We start from the raw sequence: 26,344 nt of genomic DNA on the forward strand, positions 1-26,344 counted from the left end.
TCTATAATTAACTGTGATGCTAGATTGCATTATAAAATAACTTTTATAAATCTCCAAGAAGTTCCTGCTTGGCTCCTTGAAGCTGCTTGATTTCTTACTCAGTCCACATTTAGCACTACTTAACCATGTTTGTGCATTCTTGTGTAATGTAAATAACTTTGATCTTATCCCAGCATATTGTATATCCATTTACATGCCCAACTTCAATGCAAGTGAGTTCTGGAGGCTATGGTAGAGAGGTATAAAATATGTTAAATTGTCAACTGAATTCTTGCCATTGAAATTATGTATGTTTTAAATAGCAATCAACTACTTAAAGATACACTTTCTAAAAAAAAAATAAAAGCATTGTTTTGTGACATATTGTCTGCATTAAGAATGATTTTGGAAGAAATCAAAGTAGGAAAATAAGAATGGATAAAAGCCTGAAGTCAGTTTAGAAAATTTAAATAGCCATGCCTTGTTGCTTCGATTTTTTTTGACTTAGCACGGTAGAAAGGCTGATCTTCATTGTACTCATCAAACACTCCCCACCGGAGGTGAGCCCACTCATGGACAAACAGTTTGCCTGTGGGAAAGCATTTCAAATACATGATCATAATCCAAGTGACACATTTTGTATCATATTTTAAGAAGCTTCTCTTTCAATTATAAAATATATTTAGATTTCGGTTTTCAACAACTATCAACATTTATATTTCAGTGTATAAAAAAGCCTATTGCATTAAATTACATTATATTATGCTATATTATGTAATATATTATCTTCTTATTCCACAACATGTTAAATCAATGAAACAATAAGGGAGGATATGCTATGGGCTGAGTGGACTGGGATTTGTGTTTTGGTTCTTGGTGGTAAAAAGTCTTAGTACAATGGTTTATGGTTCTCCAAATTATAACCATGGGGATGTTAAAATGAAGGAATTCATTTATGGTACTTAAGACACATAAGCATTAATTATATGAAACAATTTTTAATTATTATATATATTCAATGCAATACTAGGTATTAAAAATATAAAGATGTGTGAGATTTAGTCCTTCACTTGGGGAAGTTTTGAGAGAGGGAGTTCAAATAAAAATTTTTTTTAATAAGAATTTCACAATAAATGGAGGAATAAAAGTAAATCCACAGCTTGAGATGCTGAAAGAAGGAAAGTAGAACTTTCATTTTAGCAATGTTGGGAAAAATTTCAGAGGAAACAGATGGAGAAGGAAAGATTGTAAATAAAGTCTCTTCTGCTACAATGTGTGTTTCTGTAGCTCAAACGACCTCATATGAATCTGAAAATGGGAGGAAAATACACCACAGTATGAAGAAGTCATGTTTCTTTTCTTTTTCTTTCTTCTTCTTCTTTTTTTTTTTTTTAAGATGGAGTCTCGCACTGTCGCCTGGGCTGGAGTGCAATGGCGTGATCTCAGCTCACTGCAACCTCTGCATCCTGGGTTCAAGTGATTCTCTTGCCTCAGCCTCCCGAGTAGCTGAGATTACAGGCACCTGCCACTATGCTCGGCTAATTTTTTGTATTTTTAGTAGAGATGGGGTTTCGCCACGTTGGCCAGGCTAGTGTCGAACTCCTGACCTCGTGATCTGCCCGCCTCAGCGTCCCAAAGTGCTGGGATTACAGGCATCAGCCACCTTGCCCAGCCGTCATGTTTCTTTTTTAAGTCTTTGCTATTCAAACTGTGGTTCTGGACAACATCCATCAGCATCACCTGGGAGGTAGTTACAAATGCAGAATCTTCAGGCCACCCTTTGCTTACAGAGTCAGAAGCTGCACATTAACAAGGTCCCTAAGTTACTCTTCTACATAATGCACTTTAAAAACACTGGTTTCAGGTTTCCTAGGCAAATGGAACCAGGTTTGTGGGAGCAGAATTAGTACGTTCAGTAGGAAAGGAAAAAGCCCTCATATCAGCTACTGCAGTAGAAATTTGGTGCGTGTTAAGAAATATTTAAGAGTCTACTCAGACTTGATTCGTTCTCAGGTTTCCCTGCCTCCCATGCCCACCTTAAAAGCAGCCCTTTTGACTTAGAATTCCATTCCTATCTACATCATTGTCTCATTTCCAGCTATCTCTGTTCCTATTTCTAGTAACATTTCTCTCTCCCCCTCCTCGCACCGTGTGTGTGTGTGTCGTGTGTGTGTGTGTACTTTTAATATGTGCTATGGCAGCCTCTGGCCATACTGCATTGCTTGCCTAGGTGATCTAAATGATCTATTGTGATTGTTGGTGGTGTTATCATGATTATTACAAAATTGCATAAGATTCTTACTAATCTTATTTATCCAAAAACCTTACTGTTTTTTAGGACCTTGAGGAATGTGAGTTTTTTACACAAATGCATATATCACATTATGCATTTGTGAAAAGGAAGAAAGATCTGTCTAAGAAGAAGGGGTGACCTGTCAGTAATAGAATAGGGTTGAGGTGTGGGATACGGGAAAAATCAATAACTGATATGGGGACATTGAGCTTACAAATTGGAGAAGCCTTTCTGTTCTAAGAAAGGTGCAGGTAGAGAAGGTGTAGGTGGTAATAAGTTTGGAAATAGAGAAGAAGAATGTAGAGACCTCTGTTTTATCAATCAGGACATTAATTGATGGGATTGAGAAGAGTGCCTGGAGATCTTGAGAAAAATGGTAGACATTTTAGAACAGCTGCTATAGGAATTGAGAAAGAGAGTTGAGAAGAGCTGAGTAAAAATATTGTTGAGTAGCTTTGAGTGCTTCACTGAGCTTGGAAGGTGTGTTGTTATAATCATGTCACTTAGTTTTATAATTTTCTTCAACATTCTTCAAAACATAACAGGAGCCAAGAATAAAGAAGATGGAAAATTCAGAAGATTCAGTAAATTGAATGAAACATAAGGATAAGAGTGGTGAGAGAATTGAGCTATTTATACTTGTAGTTGAAATGACTGACTTTGCTGGACATGCCAGGTGAAAAGAAAGTATAACTAAAAGGGCACAAAGGATTAGAGGTGCCAAGGGAAACAAACGTGGTCAGGTTAATTACAGGGAAGAGGTAAGATTGGGACATGAGGAGATGATGGAACTTTCAAGACTGGAGAGGGGAACTGGCCTGGGTAATGAATAGGACCAGATCTAGCTGAATGTTTGGCAGAGACAAGAGACTTAACGAGTGTTCAATGAACAGGAATAGAAGAGGGTGATTCTGGGTTATGCGGATTCAGAAAGGTTCCCATTTAATAGTGATACATGTGTAGAGCCCTCCTTTAACAATGATTTGCATTTTTGTCTGTAAAGTGCACTTTTGTTGTTTTGACAAATTATTTTAGCATTTAGATTGAACTAGATGACATTGCCATTTTTATAGGTCAAAATGATCAATTACTGACAATGTCGTCTGTTTCAATGAAATAGATTGATATTATCAGCAACTGATAGCCTAGGAGTGTTTTCTCTTGACCAGTAACTGGCAACATGACTCTTTCCAGCTTACTATACATCTGGCTTTCTTGTAACTTACTGGTGATTTGTTAATATCCAGCTATGGAGAAGTGGAAAAATTAAAATCTAAAAAGCATGCCTTAAGAAAAACATTTATTATTGCTTTTCTCTGTTTATATTTTTGTAGACACTGTACTGAGTATATTTATCTGGATTCTCTAGTTTAATGTAGAACAAATATTTTACAAGGTAGAAACTCCTCTCTTTGCCATTTTGTAGGGAATAACCACAGAGACAGTAGGTCACTTGTTTAAGGTCACATACAGCTAGTAAGTAGGGGAGCCAGGATTTGATTCTAGGGACTTTGGCCCCATGGCCTACACACTTAACCTGCATAAAAAGTTGTATGCTGCAATCACTGCAAAATTATTTTTTAACCAAAATTTCTACCTGGTGGTCCATATTCATTTTGTTTTTTTCCAAGTAGAAGGTCAGGGGTGAAGTGAATGTATTCGCCTTTCTCTCCACATTCTGTGAACTGCTTGGTGTATGGTTCATCTCTACCTGGGAGCGTAGGTGGTGCAACTATAACATCAGCCTGAGAATGTTGAAAAAGATTGTCAAACATCAAAAATAAAAAAGATAATATTCAGTTAGAAAGACTCTTAAATAATTTGTGGCAAAAATGGGTAATATCAGAAAATATAATTTTTTAAGAGAATATTTTGACACTTACATGTTTATAGTTTTCATGTTTTGGCCTTTTGTACTGAGGATTTTCCTTCCAATTCTCAGGAATTAATATAGATACATTTTTGAAAAAAAATCTTTTTTCTGTGGCTTCAAACAGGTACGTAGAAGCTGTAGTCACCATATCCTGTCATTAAAGGAAAAAATATGTGAGGATGGTGAAGTTAGAGTGAACTAAATTAGCAGGGTTTTGTGACAGGCATTTCCCAACTTAAGAGTGGACAGAAAAGCAACAGACTGATGAGTAGGGTCTCTGTCTCATTATTCTAACTCTGCCACCTGTCAACCCCAAACCATCACTTATTCCTGCACGTTGAAAGCCTCCTCAGTCTTCTATAATCCTGCCTTAAAAGGCAAATGCTTGTATTTGGCATTAAGAGGAATTGATTAATAGGAATATGTACATGGACTTTGGAGTCATTTACGTGATTCTAATACTAATGTTAGTATATTCTGGATGACAGATCTTGGTTGATTTATGCAATGCTCCGAATCTCAGTTTCCTCATCCTTCAATGGACTATTACTATCTATCAGTATGGTTGGCATAGAGATGGAATCAGATATAAAGTCCTCTACAAACAGGCAATCTTAAAATTGTTTGATATCATTACTATTTATAAGAAATCTTAGTAGAAAATAGGCTTAGTTGATGCAAACTGAGGAGGACACTCTACAGAAATGGGTCATTGAAGAGGTTTCTCATCCCAACCTTAGGAGAAGCAGCTAGGTTGGGAGACTGTGTGGGTGGGAGGTGTGATGAAAAAAAAACCCATAGTAGAGATAAAACTTTGATTACAGAACTGTTGCTGTACCACCTATATGAAAATAATATCACCTTATATTCAGAACTATAAACTCACATACAAGGACAAATAAGAAAAATAGTTCCTCCCAGAAGAAAGCAAACTACTTGGAAAACATATTTCAGCATATCATCTATGAAAACTTCCCCAAACCTGCTAGGAGGCCAACAGTCAAATTTAGGAAATACAGAGAACTCCTGCAAGACTTTACACAAGAAGATCATCCCCAAGACACAATCATCAGATTTTCCAAGGTTGAAATGAAAAAAAAAAAAAAGAGTGTTAAAGGCAGCTAGAGAGGAAAGGGCAGATCACCTACAAAGGGAACCCCATCAGGCTAACAGTGGACCTCTCAGCTGAAACCTTATAAGCCAGAAGAGATTGGAAGCTGATATGGTTTTGCTGTGTCCCCATCCAAATCTCATCTTGAATTGCAGTTCCCATAATCCCCACGTGTTGTGGAAGGGACCAGGTGGAGATAATTGAATCATGGGGGTGGTTTTCCCCATCCTGTTCTCATGATGTAAGTTCTCATGCTATCTGATGGTTTCATAAGGGGCTTCCCCCTTAGCTCGGCTCTCATACTTCTCCTTCCTGCTGCCATGTGAAGAAGGACATGTTTGCTTCCTCTTCTGCCATGATTGTAAGTTTCCTGAGGCCTCCCTGCCATGCTGAACTGTGAGTTAATGAAATCTTTTCCTTTATAAATTATCCAGTCTCAGGCAAGTCTTTATTAACAGCATAAGAATGGACTAATACTGGGGCCTTTATTCAGCATTCTTAAATAAAATAATCTTCAACCAAGTATTTCATATCCAGCCAAACTAAGTTTCCTTGTCAAAGGAAATTCATTACCACCAGACCTGCCTGACAAGAGATCTTGAAAGAAGCACTAAATATAGAAAGACTGCTACCAGCTAATACAAAAACAGACTTAGACACACAGACCAGTGTCACTATAAAGCCAGACACACAGACCAGTGTCACTCAAACAAGTCAACATAATATCTAGCCAACAAAACAATGACAAGATCAAATCCACACATATCTATATTAACTTTCAATGTAAATGGGCCAAATGCCCCACTTAAAAGGCACAGAGTGGCAAGCTGAATAAAAAAGCAAGACCCAATGGTATGTTATCTTCAAGAGAATCATCTTATAAAGGCATAATGACACCCATAGGCTCAAAATAAAAAGATGGAGAAAACCTACCAAGCAAATGCAAAGCAGAAAAAAGCAGGGGTTGTAATCCTAATTTCAGACAAAACAGACTTCAAACCAACAAAGATTAAAAAAAAAAAAAGACAAAGAAGGGCATTACGTAATGGTAAAGGGTTCATTTTAACAAGAAGCTCTAACTATTCTAAATATATATATGCCCAACAAAGGAGCACCCAAATTCATAAAGCAAGTTCTTAGAGACGTAAAAAGAGACATAGACTCCCACTCAGTAATAGTGGGAAACTTCATTGAGGCAGAAAATTAACAAAGATATTCAGGACCTGAACTCAACATTGGACCAAATGGATCTGATAGACCTATACAGAACTCTCCACCCCATAACAACAGAATATACATTCTTCTCATCACCACATGGCACATACTCTAAACTCAACCACGTAATTGGACATAAAACAATTCTCAGCAAATGCAAAAGAACCGAAATCATACTAAACACATTCACAAACCACAGCACAATAAAAATAGAATTCAAGAGTAAGAACATCACTAAAAACTATGCAATTACATGGAAATTAAACAACATGCTCCTGAATGACTTTTGTTTTGGTAAATAATAAAATTAAAGCAGAAATCAAGATGTTCTTCGAAACTAATAAGAACAAATATAAAACATACCAGAATCCCTGGGACACAGCTAAGACAGTTTTAAGAGGGAAATTTATAGCATTAAATACCCACATCAAAAAGTTAGAAAGATCTGAAATTAACAACCTAACATTACAACTGAAGGAATTAGAGGAGCAAGAACAAATCAACCCCAAAGCTAGCAGAAGACCAGAAATAATCAAAATCAGAGCTGAACTGAAGGAAATTGAGACACAAAAAACCACTCAAAAGATCAACAAATCCAGGATCTAATTTTTGAAAAAATTTATAAGCCATATATGCCACTAGCTACCAGCTAGACTAATAAATAAGAAAAGAGAGAAGGTCCAAATAAACAGGATTGGAAATAATGAAGGGAATGTTAATGCTGACCCCTCAGAAATAACAATAACCATCAGAAACTACTATGAACACCTCTAAAGACACAAACTAGAAAACCTAGAAGAGATGGATAAATTCCTGGACCCATACATCTCCCAAGACTGAACCAGGAAGAAATTGATTCCCTGAACAGACCAATAACAAGTTCCCAAACTGAATTAGTAATAAAGAGCCTACAAACAAAGCCCAGGATCTTATGGATTCACAGCCAAATTCTACCAGATGTACAAAGAAGAGCTTGTACCATTCCTACTGAAACTATTCCAAAAATTTGAGGAGGAGGGATCCTCTCCAACTCATTCTATGAGGCCAGTATCAACCTGATATGAAAACCTGACAGAGACCCAACAAAAAAAGAAAACTTCAGGCCAATATCCTTTATGAACATTGATGCAAAAATTCTCAACAAAATACTGGCAAACCGAATCCAGCAGCTCACCAAAAAGCAAATCCACCGTGATCAAGTAAGAATCATCTCCAGGACGCAAGATTGATTCAACATACACAAATCAATAAAAGTGATTCATCACATAAATGGACTAAAGACAAAAACCACATGATTATCTCAGGAGATGGAGAAAAGGTTTTCAATATAATTCAACACCACAATAAAGTAGGTATTGAAGGAAAATACCTCAAAATAATGAGAGCCATCTATGACAAACCCATAGCCAACATTATACTGAATGGGCAGAGCTGGAAGCATTCTCTTTGAAAACTGGCACAAGGCAAGGATGCTGTCTCTCACCACTCCTATTCAACTTAATATTGGAAGTCCTGGCCAAAGCAATCAGGCAAGAGAAATAAATAAAGGGCATCCAAATAGGAAGAGAGGGAGTCAAACTATCCCTCTTTGATTATGACATAATTCTATATCTAGAAAACCCCATAGTCTCAGCCCAAAAGCTCCCTCAGCTGATAAATAGCTTCAGCAAAGTTTCAGGGTACAAAATCAATGTACAAAAATCACTAGCCTTCCTATACACCAATGACAGCCAAGTCCAGAGCTGAATCAAATAGGCAATACCATTCACAATTGCCACAAAAAGAATAAAATACCTAGGAATACAGCTAACCAGTGAGGTGAAACATTCCTACAATGAGAATTACAAAACACTGCTCAAAGAAATTGTGTCAGAGAAGACACAAACTAATGGAAAACATCCCATGCTCATCGATAGGAAGAATCAGTATCACTAAAATGGTTATATTGCCCAAAGCAATTTATAGATTCATTGCTATTCCTATCAAACTAGCAACAACATTTTTCACAGCACTAGAAAAAAACTATTTTAAAATTCATATGGAATAAAAAAGAGCCTGAACAGCCAAGGCAATCTTAAGCAAAAAGAACAAAACTGGAGGCATCATGTTACCTGATTTCAAACTACACTGCAGGGATGCAGTAACCCAAAGAGCATGGTACTGGTATAAAAACAGGCCTAGACCAACAGAACACAACAGAGAGCCAAGAAATAAGGCTGCACATCCACCACCATCTAATCTTCAACAAAGCTGACAAAAACAAGCAATGGGGAAAAGATTCCCTATTAAATCAATGGTGCTGGGATAACTGGCTAGCCATATGCAGAAGATTGAAGCTGGATCCCTTCCTTACACCATGTATAAAAATCAACTCAAGATTAAGATTAAAGACTTAAATGTAAAACTGAAAACTATAAAAACCCTAGAAGACAGCCTAGGCAATACATCCTGGACATAGGCAAAGATTTTATAACAAAGATGCCTAAAACAATTGCAACAAAAGCAAAAATTGACAAGTGGAATCTAATTAAACTTAAGAGCTTGTGCACAGCAAAAGAAACTATCAACAGAGTAAACAGACAACCTACAGAATAGAAGAAAATATTTGCAAATTATGCGTCCAACACAGGTCTAATATCCAGCATTTAAAAGGAATGTAAACAAATTTACAAGAGAAAAACAAACAACTGCATTAAAAAGTGGGCAAAGGACATGAACAGATGCATTTCAAAAAAAGATAGACATGTGGCCAACAAGCAAGTGAAAAAAAGCTCAGTATCACTGATCATTAAAGAAACACACACACAAAAAAACCCACCATGAGATATCATCTCATACCAGTTAGAATGGCTATTATTAAAAAGTAAAAAACAAAACAAAACAGATGCTTGCGAGGTTGAGGAGAAAAGGGAACACTTATACATTGTTGATGGGAGTGTAAATTAGTTCAACCACTGTGGAAAGCAATATGGTGATTCCTCAAAGAGCTAAAAGCAGAACTACCATTCAACCCAGCAATCCCATTACTGGATATACACTCAGAGGAATATAAATCATTCTACCAGAAAGACACACATGCACTTGAATGTTTGTAGCAGCACTATTCACAATAGCAAAGACATGGAATCAACCTAAATGCCCATCAATAACAGATTGGATTAAAAATTTTGGTACAGGGCCGGGCATGGTGGCTCACACCTGTAATCCCAGCACCTTGGGAGGCCGCAGTGGGCAGATCACTTCGGGTCAGGAGTTCGAGACCAGCCTGTGCAACATGGTGAAACCCCATCTCTACTAAAAATACAAAAATTAGCTGGGCATGATGACAGAGGGAGACTCTGTCTCAAAACAAACAAACAAACAAACAAAAACTGTGGTACATATACACCATGGAATACTACACAGCCATAAAAAAGAATGAGATCATGTCTTTTGCGGGAACATGGGTGGAGCTGTAGGCTATTATCCTTAGCAAACTAACACAGGAATAGAAACCCAAATACTACATGTTCTCACTTATAATGGGAGGTAAATGATGAGAACTCATGAACACAAAGAAGAGAACAAGAGACACTGGGGTCTACTTGAGAGTGGGGGTGGAGGTTGGGAGGAAGGAGAGGAACAGAAAGATAATATTGGGTACTAGGCTTAATACCTGGTGATGAAGTAATCTGTACAACAAACCCCCATGGCATGAGTTTACCTATGCAACAAACCTTCACATATACCCCTGAACCCAAAATAAAAGTTAAAAAAGAAAAGAAAAGAAGACACTATGGGTCATACATTGACACACAAACTTTTTTTTTTTTTGACAGAGTCTTGCTCTGTCTCCCAGGCTGGAGTTCAATGGCTCAATCTCGGCTTACTGCAACCTCTGCCTCCCGGGTTCAAGCGATTCTCCTGCCTCGACCTCTCGAGTAGCTGGAATTACAGGCGCCTGCCACTGGGCCCAGCTAATTTTTGTATTTTTTAGTAGAGAGAGGGTTTCGCAATGTTGGCGAGGCTGGTCTTGAACTCCTGACCTCAGGTGATCCACCCGCCTCAGCCTCCCAAAGTGCTGGGATTACAGACGTGAGTCACCACGCCCGGGCCGACACATAAACTTTTTATGGGAAGTAAAACTATGGCTAGTTTCCTAAGCAGAGTTGATTGTTTTAAAAGGGTAAAGGCCCCGCGCTGGCGGGTGCTCCTCCCTCAGCGGCGGGAAGCAGGCGGCAGCGGCGGTGGCGTCGGCTGAGCAGAGGACCCAGCGGGCAGCCTCGCGGGTCAGACAGGATCCTCGTGACAAAGGCTTCGACAGCTTGCTGGAATAGAGGATCTCTGCTGCCTCGCCTCTTCTGTGGCCTTCGTGTGGGATGCACAAGACGGCAGGACCCAGATAACCGTTCTCTCAAAGACACAATGTTTGCACGAGGACTGAAGGGGAAACGTGTTGGCCACCAGGAAGACGTGGAGGGAGCCCTGGCCGGCTTGAAGACCGTGTCCTCGTACAGCTTGCAGCGGCAGTCCCTCCTGGACATGTCCCTGGTGAAGCTGCAGCTTTGCCACATGCTTGTGGAGCCCAACCTGTGCCGCTCAATCCTCATTGCCACATGGTCAGGCAGATCCAAGAGGAGATGACGCAGGATGGGATACGGCGCACACCCCAGGCTGCAGGGCGGGCGCCGCTGGACCGCTTGGTCTTCATGGAGATTCTGTGCCGCGCGGCGTGGGAGCAGGAGGGGGCACGTCCTGCCTCTGGCTTGGGAGACCGCCACGCACAGGGCCCAGTTTCTGACCTTTGCCCAGACCTCAGCACAGACGCCGAGGCACCCGCAGAGGGAGGAGCGTCTGGGAGATGGGTGGCCCTCAAGAAAACAGAGGAAGCTTTCGCAAATCACTCGATCAGATATATGAAACGCTGGAGACTAAAATCCCCCGCTACATGGAAGAGCTGTTTTCAGGCGTGGACAGCCCCTACTACAACCTGGACACAGTACTGACAGGCATGATGGGGGTGCCGGGCCGGGCCCCTGTGAAGGGCTCGAGGGCTTGGCTCCGGTCACCCCGTGCCCCAGCTCCATCTGCAAGTCCGATCTGGGCGAGCTGGACCACATGGTGGAGATCCTGGTGTTGACCTGAACCAGAGCCCTGAGCGCTCGCAGCTGTGTCTGACGCGTGGGCACGTGAGCACTGGCTCCCGTAGAGGGTGCGCCTGCCGCCAGCGGCCCAGCCTTGCTGCCCTGTCTGCTGATTCTGAGAAATCCCAGAACAGACCATCATCAGCAGGGTCTGCAACCCCAGGCCCGTCCCACTCACTTTCCCCGCTGTGGAGGGCCAGGCAGAGATGGCTGTTCTCCTGGAAGACTTCTCGTCTCTGGACCGGTCTTGACGTCCTTACAGCCTTGGGCCCTTCGTCTCTCTTTGTGTCCCCCACTGTAGAGGACGGCGAACCACAGCTGCATCAACCTCCTCTACATTCAGACAGGTGATTTTTTTACAATTCAGTTTTAAGTGTTTTGGGCAATATTTTGTCTTAAGATACATATTTTAAAACTTTTTATACCTTATGTCTTTAGATTTTTTCAGCTATTTTCTTAAAAGTATATTTTTTCTATAAATATCCTTTGCTGCGACATTAGAACTTTTATAGCCTGAACAATTGTAGTTGGTGTGTTTCATTTTTTTCAGGTTTAAATAAGGGATTTTTTTTGCAGTGGGCATCACTACGGTCCTTGTCAACAGTGTGAGTGTATCATGTTTTACTTTAAATGTGCGTGCAATACTTCTCCATTATGTTCTGTGCTACCGTGAGACCTGGGTGAAACTCAAAAACCGCACACAGCTACTACACTTTTTTTTGTCATTAGAAAATCTACTGTGGGAGCCACATCTTCCTAGACTTGAGCATAAATTATGGAGGATTTTATTTACGTCTATGTGTAAATGTCATTGAAGGCAAAGGTCAAATATTTGTCTGTTTGGAGATCACGGGCACCAGTTGGTCTTCAGGACCTCAGAGACCCTCCGTGGTGCCTTCTGACAGGCGGTGTTCCTGAAGGCCTCCCGTCAGCCCAGGCACCTGCCCTGGCTGAGGAAATAGCACTGCTACTGGATTAGAAATGCCTGTGCTGCTCTGTTAGATTGGTGCTGGAACAAAAAGTTAAGGCTGAAGTCTAGAATGAAAGAAATCCGAATCCCTGTCAGTCATGGCCCCTTGATCTGTAGGGTCATAGGTGCTGCCGCAGGGAGTGAGCTGGAGGTGCCTGCAACCTTCCTCTCCTGCCCCGCCTCACCCCTCTTGTGTTTCCTGTTTCTCATGCTTTTTCTAACTTCCTCACCCCTTAGCCAAAAAGGTTTGTTTTCTTTTGTGGATACAGCCATTCTTAAATATCAGTGATGTAAACCTCACTTTATTAAAAAATTATCCAGCAAAACAAAACAAAACAAAGGTAAAGAAAATAGACAAGGCATAAGGATTTTTAAAGTTTTGGGTTTTTTAAAAGCAAGAATTGAAATAAAAATAACATAATGAACGAATATAACAATGATTAGCTAAACTATTAATATTTGGTACACAAACTCATTTTGGATAAAAACTGCATTTTCTTAAACATTAAAAAAAGAGGCTGGGTGCGGTGGCTCACGACGGTAATCCCAGCACTTTGGGAGGCCGAGGCGGGCGGATCACGAGGTCAGTTGATTGAGACCATCCTGGCTAACACGGTGAAACCCCGTCTCTACTAAAAATACAAAAAATTAGCGGGGCGTGGTGGCAGGCGCCTGTAATCCCAGCCCGTCGGGAGGCTGAGACAGGAGAATGGGGTGAACGTGGGAGGCGGAGCTTGCAGTGAGCCAAGTTCGCACCACTGCACTCCAGCCTGGGGGACAGATCGAGATTCTGTCTCAAAAAAAAAAAAGAAATAATCCCTCCCTAGACCTTATTATCTCATGAGGAAATATAAGGATGAGAGGCACTTTTTTTAAATTTTATTTTTATTTTTATTTTTTTGAGACAGAGTCTTGCTCTGTCACCCAGGCTGGAATGCAGTGGCATGATCTCAGCTCACTGCAACCTCTGCCTCCTTGGTTGAAGCGATTCTTACCTCTGACTGTGATACTTACTATGATCTTAGAAAAATCATTTTTTTTTCGGACCCCTAGTTTTTTCTTCTGTAAAATGTGGATTATAGTATTTCATAGGGTTTCTTGAAGATATTAAACGCGAAGATTTTGTGAAGGGCTGGGAGAAATGTCAGGAAACATTGTAAAATCTGGGCATGCCTGTAAACAATTGAATTTCTGCTTGTACTTATAGAGGACCATGTTTACAAAATTTTTGCCCATCCAAGTAATTCTTTCAAATAGTGATGTCTGAGTAAAGAAAAGTTTGATACTGATTTACTGTCCTCTGGACACTAAAAACCTATCATTCAGAATTAGCTGCATTAACTGCTCTTTAAACATCTTTAGTAAAATGAATTTTTATCTTCTCATGAAATTTAAAAGGTACCTATAAGCAAATATCTTTGTGATGTAACAGAGTTTATAGCGAGTGAATGACAAATGGCAGCCACAAAATCACTTGATTACAACTTAGTTCATGCCTATCACCTTCTGCTGGGTAATTAAAACATGCAGAAGGGTCCAACCATAAGCAGCAGAACACAGTAGTGGAGAAATTAAATATAAAGAATTAGTATATGTTGATATCAGGGAGAGGGAAAAATAATTTACGTGGCTACACCACCAAACTGTATATTACATAGAATGTTATATTTGAAAGAAACAGTAATCAGTGTCCTTGGTTTAGTCCTGGAGCCTTTCTCTTCTCCATCTGTACTTGCCTAGTTATCTACACCCAAATTTTCATTCTTCATCATGAATTCAGATTCCTGCCTCCATCTACATGGATGTTTTCAGAAGTAACATAAATTCCAAAAGCCCCAACCAACTAACTCTTGATTTTCCAAATGCCAAATTTTCTCCACTTACAGTCTTCCCCTTCTCAATCCAAGTGTTCAAGCAAAACTCTTGAATTCTTCCTTGACTCTTATTATATTTCCTTCCTACCCTCACCTATCCCCTATACATCTTAACCACCATATCACTTTAACAATCTTTACCACAACCTCCCTGTTCCTAGTCACCATCACTGCCCACCTGCAAGAGTTTCCTACCTGGGGTCCTTCTACACCAGTAAGCTGCCACAGAGTTTATAGAGGATGGGTGACAAGTGGAAATTCTTTACAGTCCTCAATATTGCAGTCAGAGTGATTCTTGAACATGCATGAGAACACGCCCTTCTCTGCTCAGAATCCTCCTATGGATTTTCATCACAGAGTCAAAGTCAAAGTCTTTCCAGTGGTCTAGGCCTTGCCACCTCTCTAACTTCAGCTCACCCTATGCTTCCTCCTGCTCATTCATAGCTGTTTCCTTGGTTACATCAAACGAATTCTCACCTCCATGCTGTTTTTCTCCCCTAGTTTTCAATGGGCTCTTCTCTCGCTCATCTCAGGTCTGTGCTGACACATCATCAGTGAGGCCTTCCCTGACTTCCCTACATGAAATAGCAACCCACATTCTCCCCCAATCCAGCCCCACCTAACACTCCATATCCCCCTTCCTGATTTGTTTTACTGCACAGCAACCTACTACCACCATCTAACCTGTGATCCATTTACTTATTAACTATATCTCTGAAAAGAAGATACACTGCATGGTGCCAGAGGCTTTAAAAAAATTTTACTGCTCTTTAGCATGTCATAAACATTCAATAAAGAATTCTTTAAAGAACAAATGAGTCCAACTGCTAACTTACAGATCAAGAAACTCAGTGTCAGGGAGCCCTGTGCCTTGTCTTCTGTCTTGTGGTGACACAGTGTAGAACCCTGTCTAAAACCTTCATCTCCCTCTGCCCATTACCATATTGTCCTCACTGCACCACACTGCTTTTAACTTCCTGAAGGACTCAGAAGTTTCCATAATAATTATTAACTATTAACTTTGTTTTCTTCTCCATAATTCAAACAGAAGACATCCCAATTCTTTTTTTTTTTTTTTTTTTTCCAGAGAGGGAGTCTTGCTCTGTTGCCCAGGCTGGAGTGCAATGGCATGATCTCGGCTCACTGCAACCTCTGCCTCCCGGGTTCAAGCAATTCTCCTGCCTCAGCCTCCTGAGTAGCTGGGATTACAGGCATGTGCCACCACGCCCAGCTAATTTTTTGTATTTTTAGTGAAGGCGGAGTTTCAACATGTTGGCCAGCCTGGTCTCGAAATCCTGACCTCATGATCTGCCCTCCTCGGCCTCCCAAAGTGTTCAGATTACAGGCATGAGAGCCACCGGGCCTGGCTGACATCCCAATTCTTGGGAAAAATATTTGCAAACTGTTCATCCAACAATGGATTATTATCCAGAATATACAAGAAACTCAAAAACCTCAAAGACAAAGTAATAATAATAATAATATTTTAAAATGGGCAAATGATCTGAATAGACATTTCTCAAAAGAAGACAAACAAATGTCCAACAAGTATATGAAAAAGTGGTCAACATCACTAATCATCAGGGAAATGCAAATCAAAACCAGAATGAGACACCATCTCAGCCCAGTTGGAATGGTTATTACTAAAAAGATAAAAAAAGTGCTGACAAGGATGTGGAGAAAGAGACCTATTATATACCATTGGTGGAAATGTAAATTGATACAGCCATTATGGAAAACAGTATGGAGGTTCTTCAAAAATCTAAAAATAGAATGACCACATGATTCAGCAATTCCACTAGTGGGTATATATCCAAGGGAAAAGACATCAGTCTGCACTTCCATGTTTATTGTAGCACTATTCATGATGGCCAAGATGTGAAGGCAACCTAAGTGTCCATCAAGAGATGAATGGATAAAGTGTGGTATATAAACACAAATGAATACTACTTAGTCACTGAAAAAAATGAAATTGCTTCATTTGTGGCAGCATGGATGAGCATGGAGGACATTATGTTAAATGAAATAAGCCAGGCACAGAGAGATAAATACCACATATTCTTATGCATATGTAGGAACTAAACCAGGGTATCTTATGGAGATAGAGAGTAGAATGATACTTATTAGAGGCTGCAAAGGATAGGGGAGAGAAAGGAAATGAAGAGAAGTTTGTCAATGTGTACAAAAGCACAGTTATGTAGACAGAATAAGTTCTAGTATTTGATAGTACAACAGGAAAATTAAAGTTACTGATAATCTGTTGTGTATTTCAAAGTAGCTAGAAGAGAATAATTATAATGTTCCCAACACAATGCAAAGATAAATGTTTGAGTTGCTGAATATGCTAATTACCCTGATTTGATCTTTACAAATTGTATACATGTATAGAAATATTACTTTGTATGCCATAAATATGTACAATTATATGTCAATTAAAAATAATAGTAAAAAACTAAAAATTAATGAAAGATATTCCATTTTGTTCTTACCTCTATTTGTTCAATTATTTTTTCATCTTCTGGCACACTAGGATCTATAACAATGACAATATCTTCAAAGCCATTATTATTCAGCTTAATGAAGGAAGTATTTGACTGGTGCAGCAGGCACAGAACTAAGAGGAAAACAAATCCTCTGAATAACCCCATTGTTCCTCTCTAGTTATTCCTGGCTCAAATGTTGGTTTGTTCAAGAGGCTTTTCTTTTCTTTCTCTTTATATACGTTCCTAAAACTTACCAGTATTGGCTGATTATGGGATGTTGACTGTATAAAGGTACATTACATGAGAAAATACATGACTAATTCACCTGATTGCTTAATTATATGTTACATAAAAGTGACTAAGAGTCAGAATAAATCAGATCATTTTATAAAATGCATGCACATTTTCCTGTTGGAACACGTTTTCTTTATTGTTGTCATTGTTGATATTCTAAGGGCTCCTTGACAACAGGGATTTTTTTTTTTCAATAGGTTTTTGGGTAACAGGTGGGGTTTGGTTACATGAATAAGTTCTTTAATTATAATTTCTGAGATTTTGGTGCACCTAACCACCCGAGCAGTGTACACTGTACCCGATGTGTAGTCTTTTATCCCTCACCTCCCCCTCCTATCCTTTTCCCCGAGTCCCCAAAGTCCATTGTGTCGTTCTTATGCCTTTGCATCCTCATGGCTTAGCTCCCACTCATGAGTGAGAACATATGATGTTTGGTTTTCCATTTCTGAAATTGGCTGCTGCAAATGCCATTATTTCATTTCTTTTTATGGCTAAGTAATATTCCATGGTGTGTGTGTATGTATGTAGGTATATGTGTATATATATATCACATTTTCTTTATCCACTGGTTGATTGATGAGCATTTGGGCTAGTTTCAAATTTTGCAATTGCAAATTGTGCTGCTATAAACGTGTGTGCAAGTATCTTCTTCATATATGACTTCTTTTCGTCTGGATAGATACCCAGGAGTGGTATTGCTAGGATTGCTGGATCAAATGGTAGCTCCACTTTTAGTTCTTTTTTTTTTTTTTTTTTTTTGAGATGGACTCTCACTCTGTTGTCCAGGCTGGAGTGCAGTGGCGCGATCTCGGCTCACTGCAACCTCCGCCTCCAGGGTTCAAGGGATTCTTCTGCCTCAGCCTCCTCAGTAGCTGGGATTACAGGCGTGTGCCACCATGCCCAGCTAATTTTTGTATATTTGTTTGTTTGTTTGTTTTTTAGTAGAGATAGGGTTTCACCATGTTGGTCAGGCTGGTCTTGAACTCCTGACCTCGTGATCCACCAACCTTGGCCTCCCAAAGTGCTGGGATTACAGGTGTGAGCCACCACACCCAGCCCACTTTTAGTTCTTTAAGGAATCTCCATACTGTTTTCCATAGTGGTTGTACTAGTTTACATTCCCAGCAGCAGTGTAAAAGTGTTCCTTTTCACCACATCCATGCCAACATCTATTATTTTTTGATTTTTTGATTATGGCCATTCTTGCAAGAGTAGGGAGGTATTGCATTGTAGTTTTGATTTGCATTTTTCTGATCATTAGTGATGTTGAGCATTTTTTCATATGTTTGTTGGCTGTTTGTATACCTTCTTTTGAGAATTGTCTATTCATTTCCTTAGCCCACTTTTTGATGGGACTGTTTGTTTTTTTCTTGTTGATTTGTTTGAGTTTGTTGTAGATTCTGGATATTAGTCCTTTGTCAGCTGTATAGATTGCAAAGATTTTCTCCCATTCTGTGGGTTGTCTGTTTACTCTGCTGATTATTTCTTTAGCTGCACAGAAGGTTTTTAGTTTAACTAAGTCCCAACAATTTATCTTTGTATTTGTTGCATTTGCTTTTGGGTTTTTGGTCATGAAGTCTTTGCCTAAGCCAATGTCTAGGAGGGTTCTTCTGAAGTTATCTTCTAGAATTTTTATGGTTTCAGGTTTTAGATTTAAGTCTTTGATCTATCTTGAATTGATTTTTGTATAAGGTAAAAGATGAGAACCCAGTTTCATTCTTCACCATGTGGCTTGCCAATTATGCCAGCACCATTTGTTGAATAGGGTGTCCTTTCCCCACTTTGTTTTTGTTTGTTTTGTTGATGATCAGTTGACTTTAAGTATTTTGGTTTATTTCTAGGTTCTATATTCTGTTCCATTGGTCTATATGCCTGCTTTTACACTAGTACCATGCTGTGGTGGTAACTATGGCCTTATAGTAGAGTCTGAAGTCAGGTAATGTAATGCCTCCAGGTTTTTTCTTTTTGCCTAGTCTTGCTTTGGCTATGCAGGCTTCTTTTCGGTTCCATATGAATTTTAGGATTGTTTTCCTAGTTCTGTGAAGAATGATGGTGGTTTTTGATAGGAATTGCATTGGATTTGTAGATTGTGTTTGGCAGTATGATCATTTTCATAATATTGATTCTATCCATCCATGAGCATGGGATGTGTTTTCATTTGTTTGTGTCATGTATGATTTATTCAGCAGTGTTTTGTAGTTTTCCTTGCAGAAGTCTGTCACCTCCTGGGTTAAGTATATTCCTAAGTATTTTAATTTTTTTGCACTATTGTAAAATGGGTTGACTTCTTGATTTGATTCTCAGCTTGGTCACTGTTGGTATATAGGAGAGCTACTGATTTGTGTACGTTAATTTCGTATCCCAAAACTCTGATGAATTCATTGACCAGTTCTAGGAGCTTTTTAGATGAGTCTTTAGGGTTTTCTAGATATATGATCATGTCATCAGCAAACAGTGACAGTTTGACTTCCTCTTTACCAATTTGGATGCCCTTTATTTTTCTTGTCTTGTTGCTCTGGCTAAGACTTCCAGTATTATGTTGAATAGAAGTGGTGAAAGTGGGCATCCTTGTCTTGTTCTAGTTCTCAAGGGGAATGTTTTCAACTTTTCCCTGTTCAGTATAATGTTGGCTGTGGGTTTGTCATAGATGGCTTTTATTACCTTAAGTATGTTGGGGACACATTTTCTATACTTTCTAATTTTGATGAATTTCCTAAACATAGACATATACTTTATATTTTCTGTAGAGTAGAATGTGAAAATTAATAAAAATCCATAATAAAATGAACAGATACAGTAATACCAATGTCTTCTATTTTTACAAAGCAATTTATCAGCATTACAATGGTATAAATAATGGAAGAGATAAGATAGTTAAATGTAAATAACAGCAAATTAGTTAAGATGGGTTTGAGGTCCAAATTAAAGATTTTAAAGACTTTGATAAATTTAGCAATCAAATTATTTACCTAAAAAATACTGTCCAGTAAAGAAATAATAAAATTTATTTCCATACAAGCACATCAAAAACTTTATCTGGTAGTTTGCTGGTTACTATTGAGGCAGAGTGAATCACATTAATAATTTACATTTATTCAGTTCTTACCAGAGCACAGATTGTCTCACTTAACCCTCACTGCAACTCTGTAAGGCAAGTATGCATATTACCTTCATTTTATGTATGGAGGAACTGAGGCACACAGATTTAAGTAACTTGTCAATATCACATGGCTAGTAACTGGTAAAGTCAGGATCTGAACCCAGCATTCTTATCCCAGAGCCCATGGATTTAATCTCTCCATCACAAGGCAATGCTGTTTTGCTAGGCAAGTAATGTAGTAAGTTTTTATAAAAAGGAGCAGCTCTGGGAAACTGTGATTATCTGGAGTGAATAGACTGGGTATTAACAAATACATCCTATGCAGTCTTGCCCTCACTGACCCTCCCTTCCTCCTGCTCCCTGCTTCTCCCTGAACTCCAGCTTTGGTGGCTCCAAGAAAAACAAGCATGATCCCATCCCATAGAACTTGTGTTCAGGAAATCCCTTCTGACTCGTTGACTAAATGAATAAATGAATGATTATCATTTTAACCAAAATAACAGCTTATCACAATGCCTAAACAGAAGCTTGTCCAAGGCCTTTGAAATGTTGAAGAAGCCTGATGGACTTAGATCCCCGCTATTGTTTGTGGGAGTATTTATTTTGAGGAGGTGCTATTATAACCTTAAAAAACTCAGGAAACTCTGAGTTATACATTTGGGAGAGAATTCCTCTTTGCCAAAGCAGTTAGAAGAAGCTCCCCTCAGGCAATGAGCACATGCAGCCTGGTGAAAAAAGGTGACTATTTATAACAGTCTCTCCCTACTTTTTCCTGGTGTCACAGGAACCTCGACATTGGAGACAAATGTATATCCTTGTCTTGTTTTCCATCTATCCCCCTGGTTGAGTTTCTAATACTCTTCTAAAAGAGGAAAGTGGGAAGCTGCTCTGGTGGCCTCAGAGACACCCCCTTCCATTACTAGTCGACATAATACAGTTTCCAGGTCAGCTGGTCCAGCTATAAGGGCCACTGCCTCCATCAACCCAACCTCAGGTAGACATTCCAGCAGAAGCTGGCTTGTCATAAATCAGAAAAGATTGTGCTAAGTGAGTCAGACCTAGATTCAGTTCAACTCAGGCAAACAGGCTCACTTGAGTCACTCAAAAAGTATGAGTTTCCTTGTCTGTCACTGGGTCAAAAAAGAGTTATAAAAAAATCAGTTGTTATGTATTTGTTTAGTGTGTAATAGAAAAATGTATCCAACATAACAAGCTTGTGTTTTCACAGATACTACTATCAGAGTAACACCATATTTGTTTTTCTCTCTTTTTTATTGAGAAATAGTAATTGTACATATTTATGAGCTTCATGTGATATTCTGGTACATGCATAACGATGATCAAATCAGGGTAATTAGAATATCCATCACCTCAAATATTTATCTTTTTTTGTGTGTGTTGGAAACATTTTAAAGCTTTTTTTTCCCTAGCCTCAGCCTCCCAAGTAGCTGGGATTATAGGTGTGCACCATGCCGGCTAATTTTGTATATTTAGTAAAGACAAGGTTTCACCATGTTGGCCATACTGGTCTCAAACTCCTGACCTCAGGTGATCCATCTGCCTTGGCCTCCCAAAGTGCTGGGATTACAAGTGTGAGCCACTGCACCAGGCCTCTAGCTCTTTTGAAATATACAATAAATTATCGTTAACTGTAGTAACCCTACTATGCTGCTATTGAACATTAGAACTTATTCCTTCTACCTAACTGTATGTTTGTACCCATTAACCAACCTCTCTTCCTCCTCCCATGTTCCCACCTTCTGGTAATCATCATTCTACTCTCTAGCTCCATTAACAATGAATTCTCCAGAGAGAGTCAGGACTTCTGATTTCCATGGCAACAGAGAGGTCTCCTGTCACTGGACTTTTAAATCATGAGTCAATTACATGCTAAGAGAGTAATAGTCATTTTCTTTATGAGAAAATTTGGATTCTTACTGAGGTAGATGTGTGGTCGATGATTTCATTTTTTATTTCTGGAAGAAATAATATGTGTAAACTTTTTATTTAAAAAAATGAAAAGAGCCTCTTTTTGAACTGAAAAACTGAGTTACTTATCCTTATACAATTTTCTGAAGGCAACATTGGATTTTAATTATTATAAGCTATACACTATCAACACAGAACCTGAGATATAAATAAGTTGGAATTTATTATGTGAGGCTTAGTTTCTTCCTCTTTCCTTTTGGATCTCTCTATCTGTAGTGTGTATATTCCTTGTGCTCTGGATTCCTTGTGCTAAGCACATGTGGTTCAGGGTCATGTCTTGCCTTCTAGAGGCAGATCCAGAAACCAGTCTCTCTTTCCTATTCCCAGTGCCAACTTACGTGAGGTTGGGATTCCCTTTGCACCTAGTCAGATGCAGGTATCGGTGAAAGAGGGAGTGTCTCTATGAGCTCTACGCTTGGAGAAGCATTAGAAATCCCAATTGTGACTTGAGGTCAAGCCATACTTATTAATTTAGCTTCAGCATATATGGAGCTAATATTTTTATAATCTGTCTGACTCCTATGTCAATTTCCAAATCAGTTCCAAACTCTGAAAAGGAAAATGGCAGGGTTTGCTGTGTTTCATTTTTGTTTTTGCCATTTTATTTATTTATTCATTTATTTATTTATTTTGAGACAGAGTCTTGCTCTGTTGCCCAGGCTGGAGTACAGTGGCACGATCTCGGCTCACAGCAACCTCTGCCTCCTGGGTTCAAGCGATCCTCCTACCTCAGTCTCCCAAGTAGCTGGGATTACAAGCATCTGCCACCACACCTGGCTAATTTTTGTATTTTTACTAGAGATATGGTTTCACCATGTTGGCCAGGCTGGTCTCGAACTCCTGACCTCAAGTGATCCGCCTGCCTCGGCCTTCCAAAGTGCTGGGATTACAGGGATGAGCCACCATGCCTGGCCCTGTTTTTACCATTTCAATATACTAAATACACTAAACAGGAAACAATGTGAAGTCACGTATCTTTGTACATTCTTGGGAATCCCACCATTAAGGATTTCTCATTGGCCTTCCTTTCTTCCTACTTAGTGTCCAGTTTTCCCCTCGCCTTCCCTCATTCTCTGATTTTTACCCCTTCCTTCTAGGATTGTTAAATTTCTGGAACTCCAAATACTTTCTCTCTGTTCTACAAAGTAGTGCTTCAGCTCCTTCCTGCTCCTACTCCCAAACTTGCACATTCAAACCCATCAAGGAGAGGTGATAATATGTATAAAGAGCAATATGGTCTTACATGAACAAAGGGAAATTTACAGGTTCTTTATGTATAGATAAACTGTTGGAGATTATTCCATTCCACAGTTAGAGGACTGTGCTCTGTTTAACCTCTCTGCAGATTAACAAAATGGTATAAAACCCTCATTTCATCTCATAACTGGACAATCTGGCAGCCTTCTTAAAGATTTCTTAGCAATATCTTCCAATCCAATCTTGTACAACATCAAATTATCTAATGTATAATACTAACTTTTCTTTCTCAAGTTCTTCAGGAGTTCATCGTTACCTTTAGGTTGGCACAATCCTTTACTTGCTATTCAGAATTCATCATAATGTAGTTCCAAATTATAATTTCCAGTTTTATCTCCCAATATTATCTATGATAAATCTTTTTCTCTAGTCAAAATTTGTGGAAAATTATTTTTACTTTCCACTATTATCCCCTTGACCATACTCATTTTTCTAATTCTATCCAGCTTAACTTCTACTTCTTTATGAAGACTCCCCTGAGCAATTCAGCCAGTCATTTCACTTCTCTGAACTTTTGTACCCTTTTTACCATAACAGGAAATCTTCTAGATCCAGGATTTAGGAGTTGAGATTTTGAATATCCATATGAGAGAATTTTCTTGCTGGAAAATACCTTAGAGACCATCTAATTCAACCACTGATGTTACAGATGAGAACACTGATGTCCAAGGAAGGTAACTGACTTAATGGCAAAACTTAAACTGGAGACATTTGACTCCATGTGATCTCTTCTCATGGCTTCCTGCTCACCAGCGCTGCGCCAACCTCTCCTTACTCTCTCGAGCTGCTGCTTCTGCTGCTGCTATTTGTACACCAGCTGTACCCTGAGCTTAAGGCATCCCTTTCTTCTTAGAAGCTGTAAGCTTAGCGGATGCTACAGAAATATTCTAACATATGGCTCTTACATTTAAATATTTCTCTTTGTATAATCAGAAGAATTGAAAAAGCCCCAAGGAGAAATAGCCTTTGAACAAAATTGCTTTGAAGAGAGTTTGTCCAAAGAATGTTATGCCAGGAGAAAGTACTTATAGATTTATCAATTCATAGTCTACAATCCATTCTTTTTTATATATAAGAAATCCTACAAAGATTGGGGAGAATTAATATTTACAGAGCATACTGAGTATGTCTGATATTCTGATAACTATATAACTATGTCTGATATTCTTATAACTATATTCTGAGAGTTACCTGGTAACTCTCAGATATTTTGATAGTTACTTTACATGAACTTATTTAATTTTCATAATCAGTCTTTGAGATAGGTATTATCATCCCCTTTCTATAAATGGTGAAATAGATACTCACAGATATTAAGTAAATTGTCAAAGTTTGTATAGCCAGGAAAAGGGAGGAGATGGGATTTGAACCTATGTGTATTTGTCTTTATGCCATGCAATGGGTAGTTATGTTTCGCCTGGTTGGTTATACCTTGGAGTATGGTGCACTGCCCAAATCCCCTCATATCTCTTTGAGTGTTCCTGTGTGCTTCTTCTTTCTGCATAACATGCATTTGCTTGCAAAGGCCCATACCTGCAACTTTTCTTTGGAGGACAGCCTTCAGACTATGAGAGCCATTTTACCCACTTACATAGAGAGCCAGAAGGTACTTTACATCCTCTGAAGTGGTACATAGCCAGTGACTGACAGTTCAGCGATATGAAATCTGAATGCCTTCACTTTGGGTTGGGACCAGTTCTGAGGTGTAACGTACACAGTAGAGATCCCTGTGGACAAGCTTGATGCTGCCCCCGTGGGACTTTGCCTGTACTCATATCCCTGCTTGGATTCTTCTCTTGTCCACTTCCTCCCGTACCCTTTTTTTTTCTTTCTTGAGAACTTATTTGGTGAATTACTTGTACATAAATCCTTGTCTCAGGACCTACTTCAGGAAAATCTGCCTAAGATAGGGTGTCATGTCTTACAAATAATATTTATTAAGCACTTATTGTATGTATGCTAAGCACTATGTTACATTATTTATATGTATTAACTTATTTAATCCTCACAACAACCTCAAGAGCAGACACTATTTCTCATTTTACAAATGAGAAAACTCAGCTTTAATAGCTTGCTGAAAGTCACACAGCCATTGGGTGTTAGAACTAAACCGAAACACTGGTCTGTCTCCAAGTCACACTTATAACCCCTATGCTGCATTCCTTGAAGATACGCCATTTTCCCTGGTAAGGAGACCAACTTATGATCAGTCAGCCCCTCTATTTGAGGAAGAATATTAAAATAAATGATTAAAATGCCCGTGCAAAAACCAGATTCTGACAAATTTTACAATTTTCTTTTTTCTAATGCAGAAGCTTTTAACTTTTGTTACTGGGGAGCAATAGAAATCTTGTCTGGGAAAAACAAATTTAGCAGGTCATATAGTGATTATACTAATTCCTTACATGTTTATGGTGTATTTCCTTTGTGATAAGCTGAGAAAATAAAAAGTTGTTGCCCTTAAGGAATCCATAATCTCGTGAAGGTAATGTCCCAGTGAAGACCTATGATATAATCTCATAAGTGCCATAATAAAATTATATGATAGCAAGGAGGAAAGAACAAGGAATCATGACCCTAGGGATTCCCTGGGTGAGTCAGGGCTAGTGATGGAGTTAGAAAATGATGATATTTCAGCTAGGTCTTAAAGAATTGGTAGAATTTTAATATTTTATTTTACTCTGTTATTTTTATTTTATTTTACTATTGTATTCTATATTTTATGAAGGAAGAACACATACCAGAATTGTGTTCAAAAGCGAGGTCAAAATCACAGAGGTAGA

General features: G+C 39.0%; 1 protein-coding gene and 1 pseudogene across 1 annotated transcript in view; one reads left to right on the forward strand and one right to left on the reverse strand.

Annotated features, from left to right (window-relative positions):
• The window catches only part of CLCA4 (chloride channel accessory 4), a 57,467-nt gene that overhangs the window by 14,909 nt on the left and 16,214 nt on the right, over positions 1–26,344 (reverse strand). The window contains exons 2-4 of the mRNA XM_016921858.4: positions 4,156–4,296; positions 3,870–4,017; positions 460–568 (exon numbers count right to left, since the gene is read on the reverse strand). Coding sequence (XP_016777347.3) covers positions 460–568; positions 3,870–4,017; positions 4,156–4,296 — 398 coding nt within the window. The remainder of the gene's footprint in view (positions 1–459; positions 569–3,869; positions 4,018–4,155; positions 4,297–26,344) is intronic.
• LOC107973614 (cell division cycle-associated protein 4-like) lies at positions 10,815–11,595 on the forward strand (annotated as a pseudogene).

Source organism: Pan troglodytes, chromosome 1 (assembly GCF_028858775.2).
Source record: "Pan troglodytes isolate AG18354 chromosome 1, NHGRI_mPanTro3-v2.0_pri, whole genome shotgun sequence".
Classification (NCBI taxonomy): Eukaryota; Metazoa; Chordata; class Mammalia; order Primates; family Hominidae; genus Pan; species Pan troglodytes.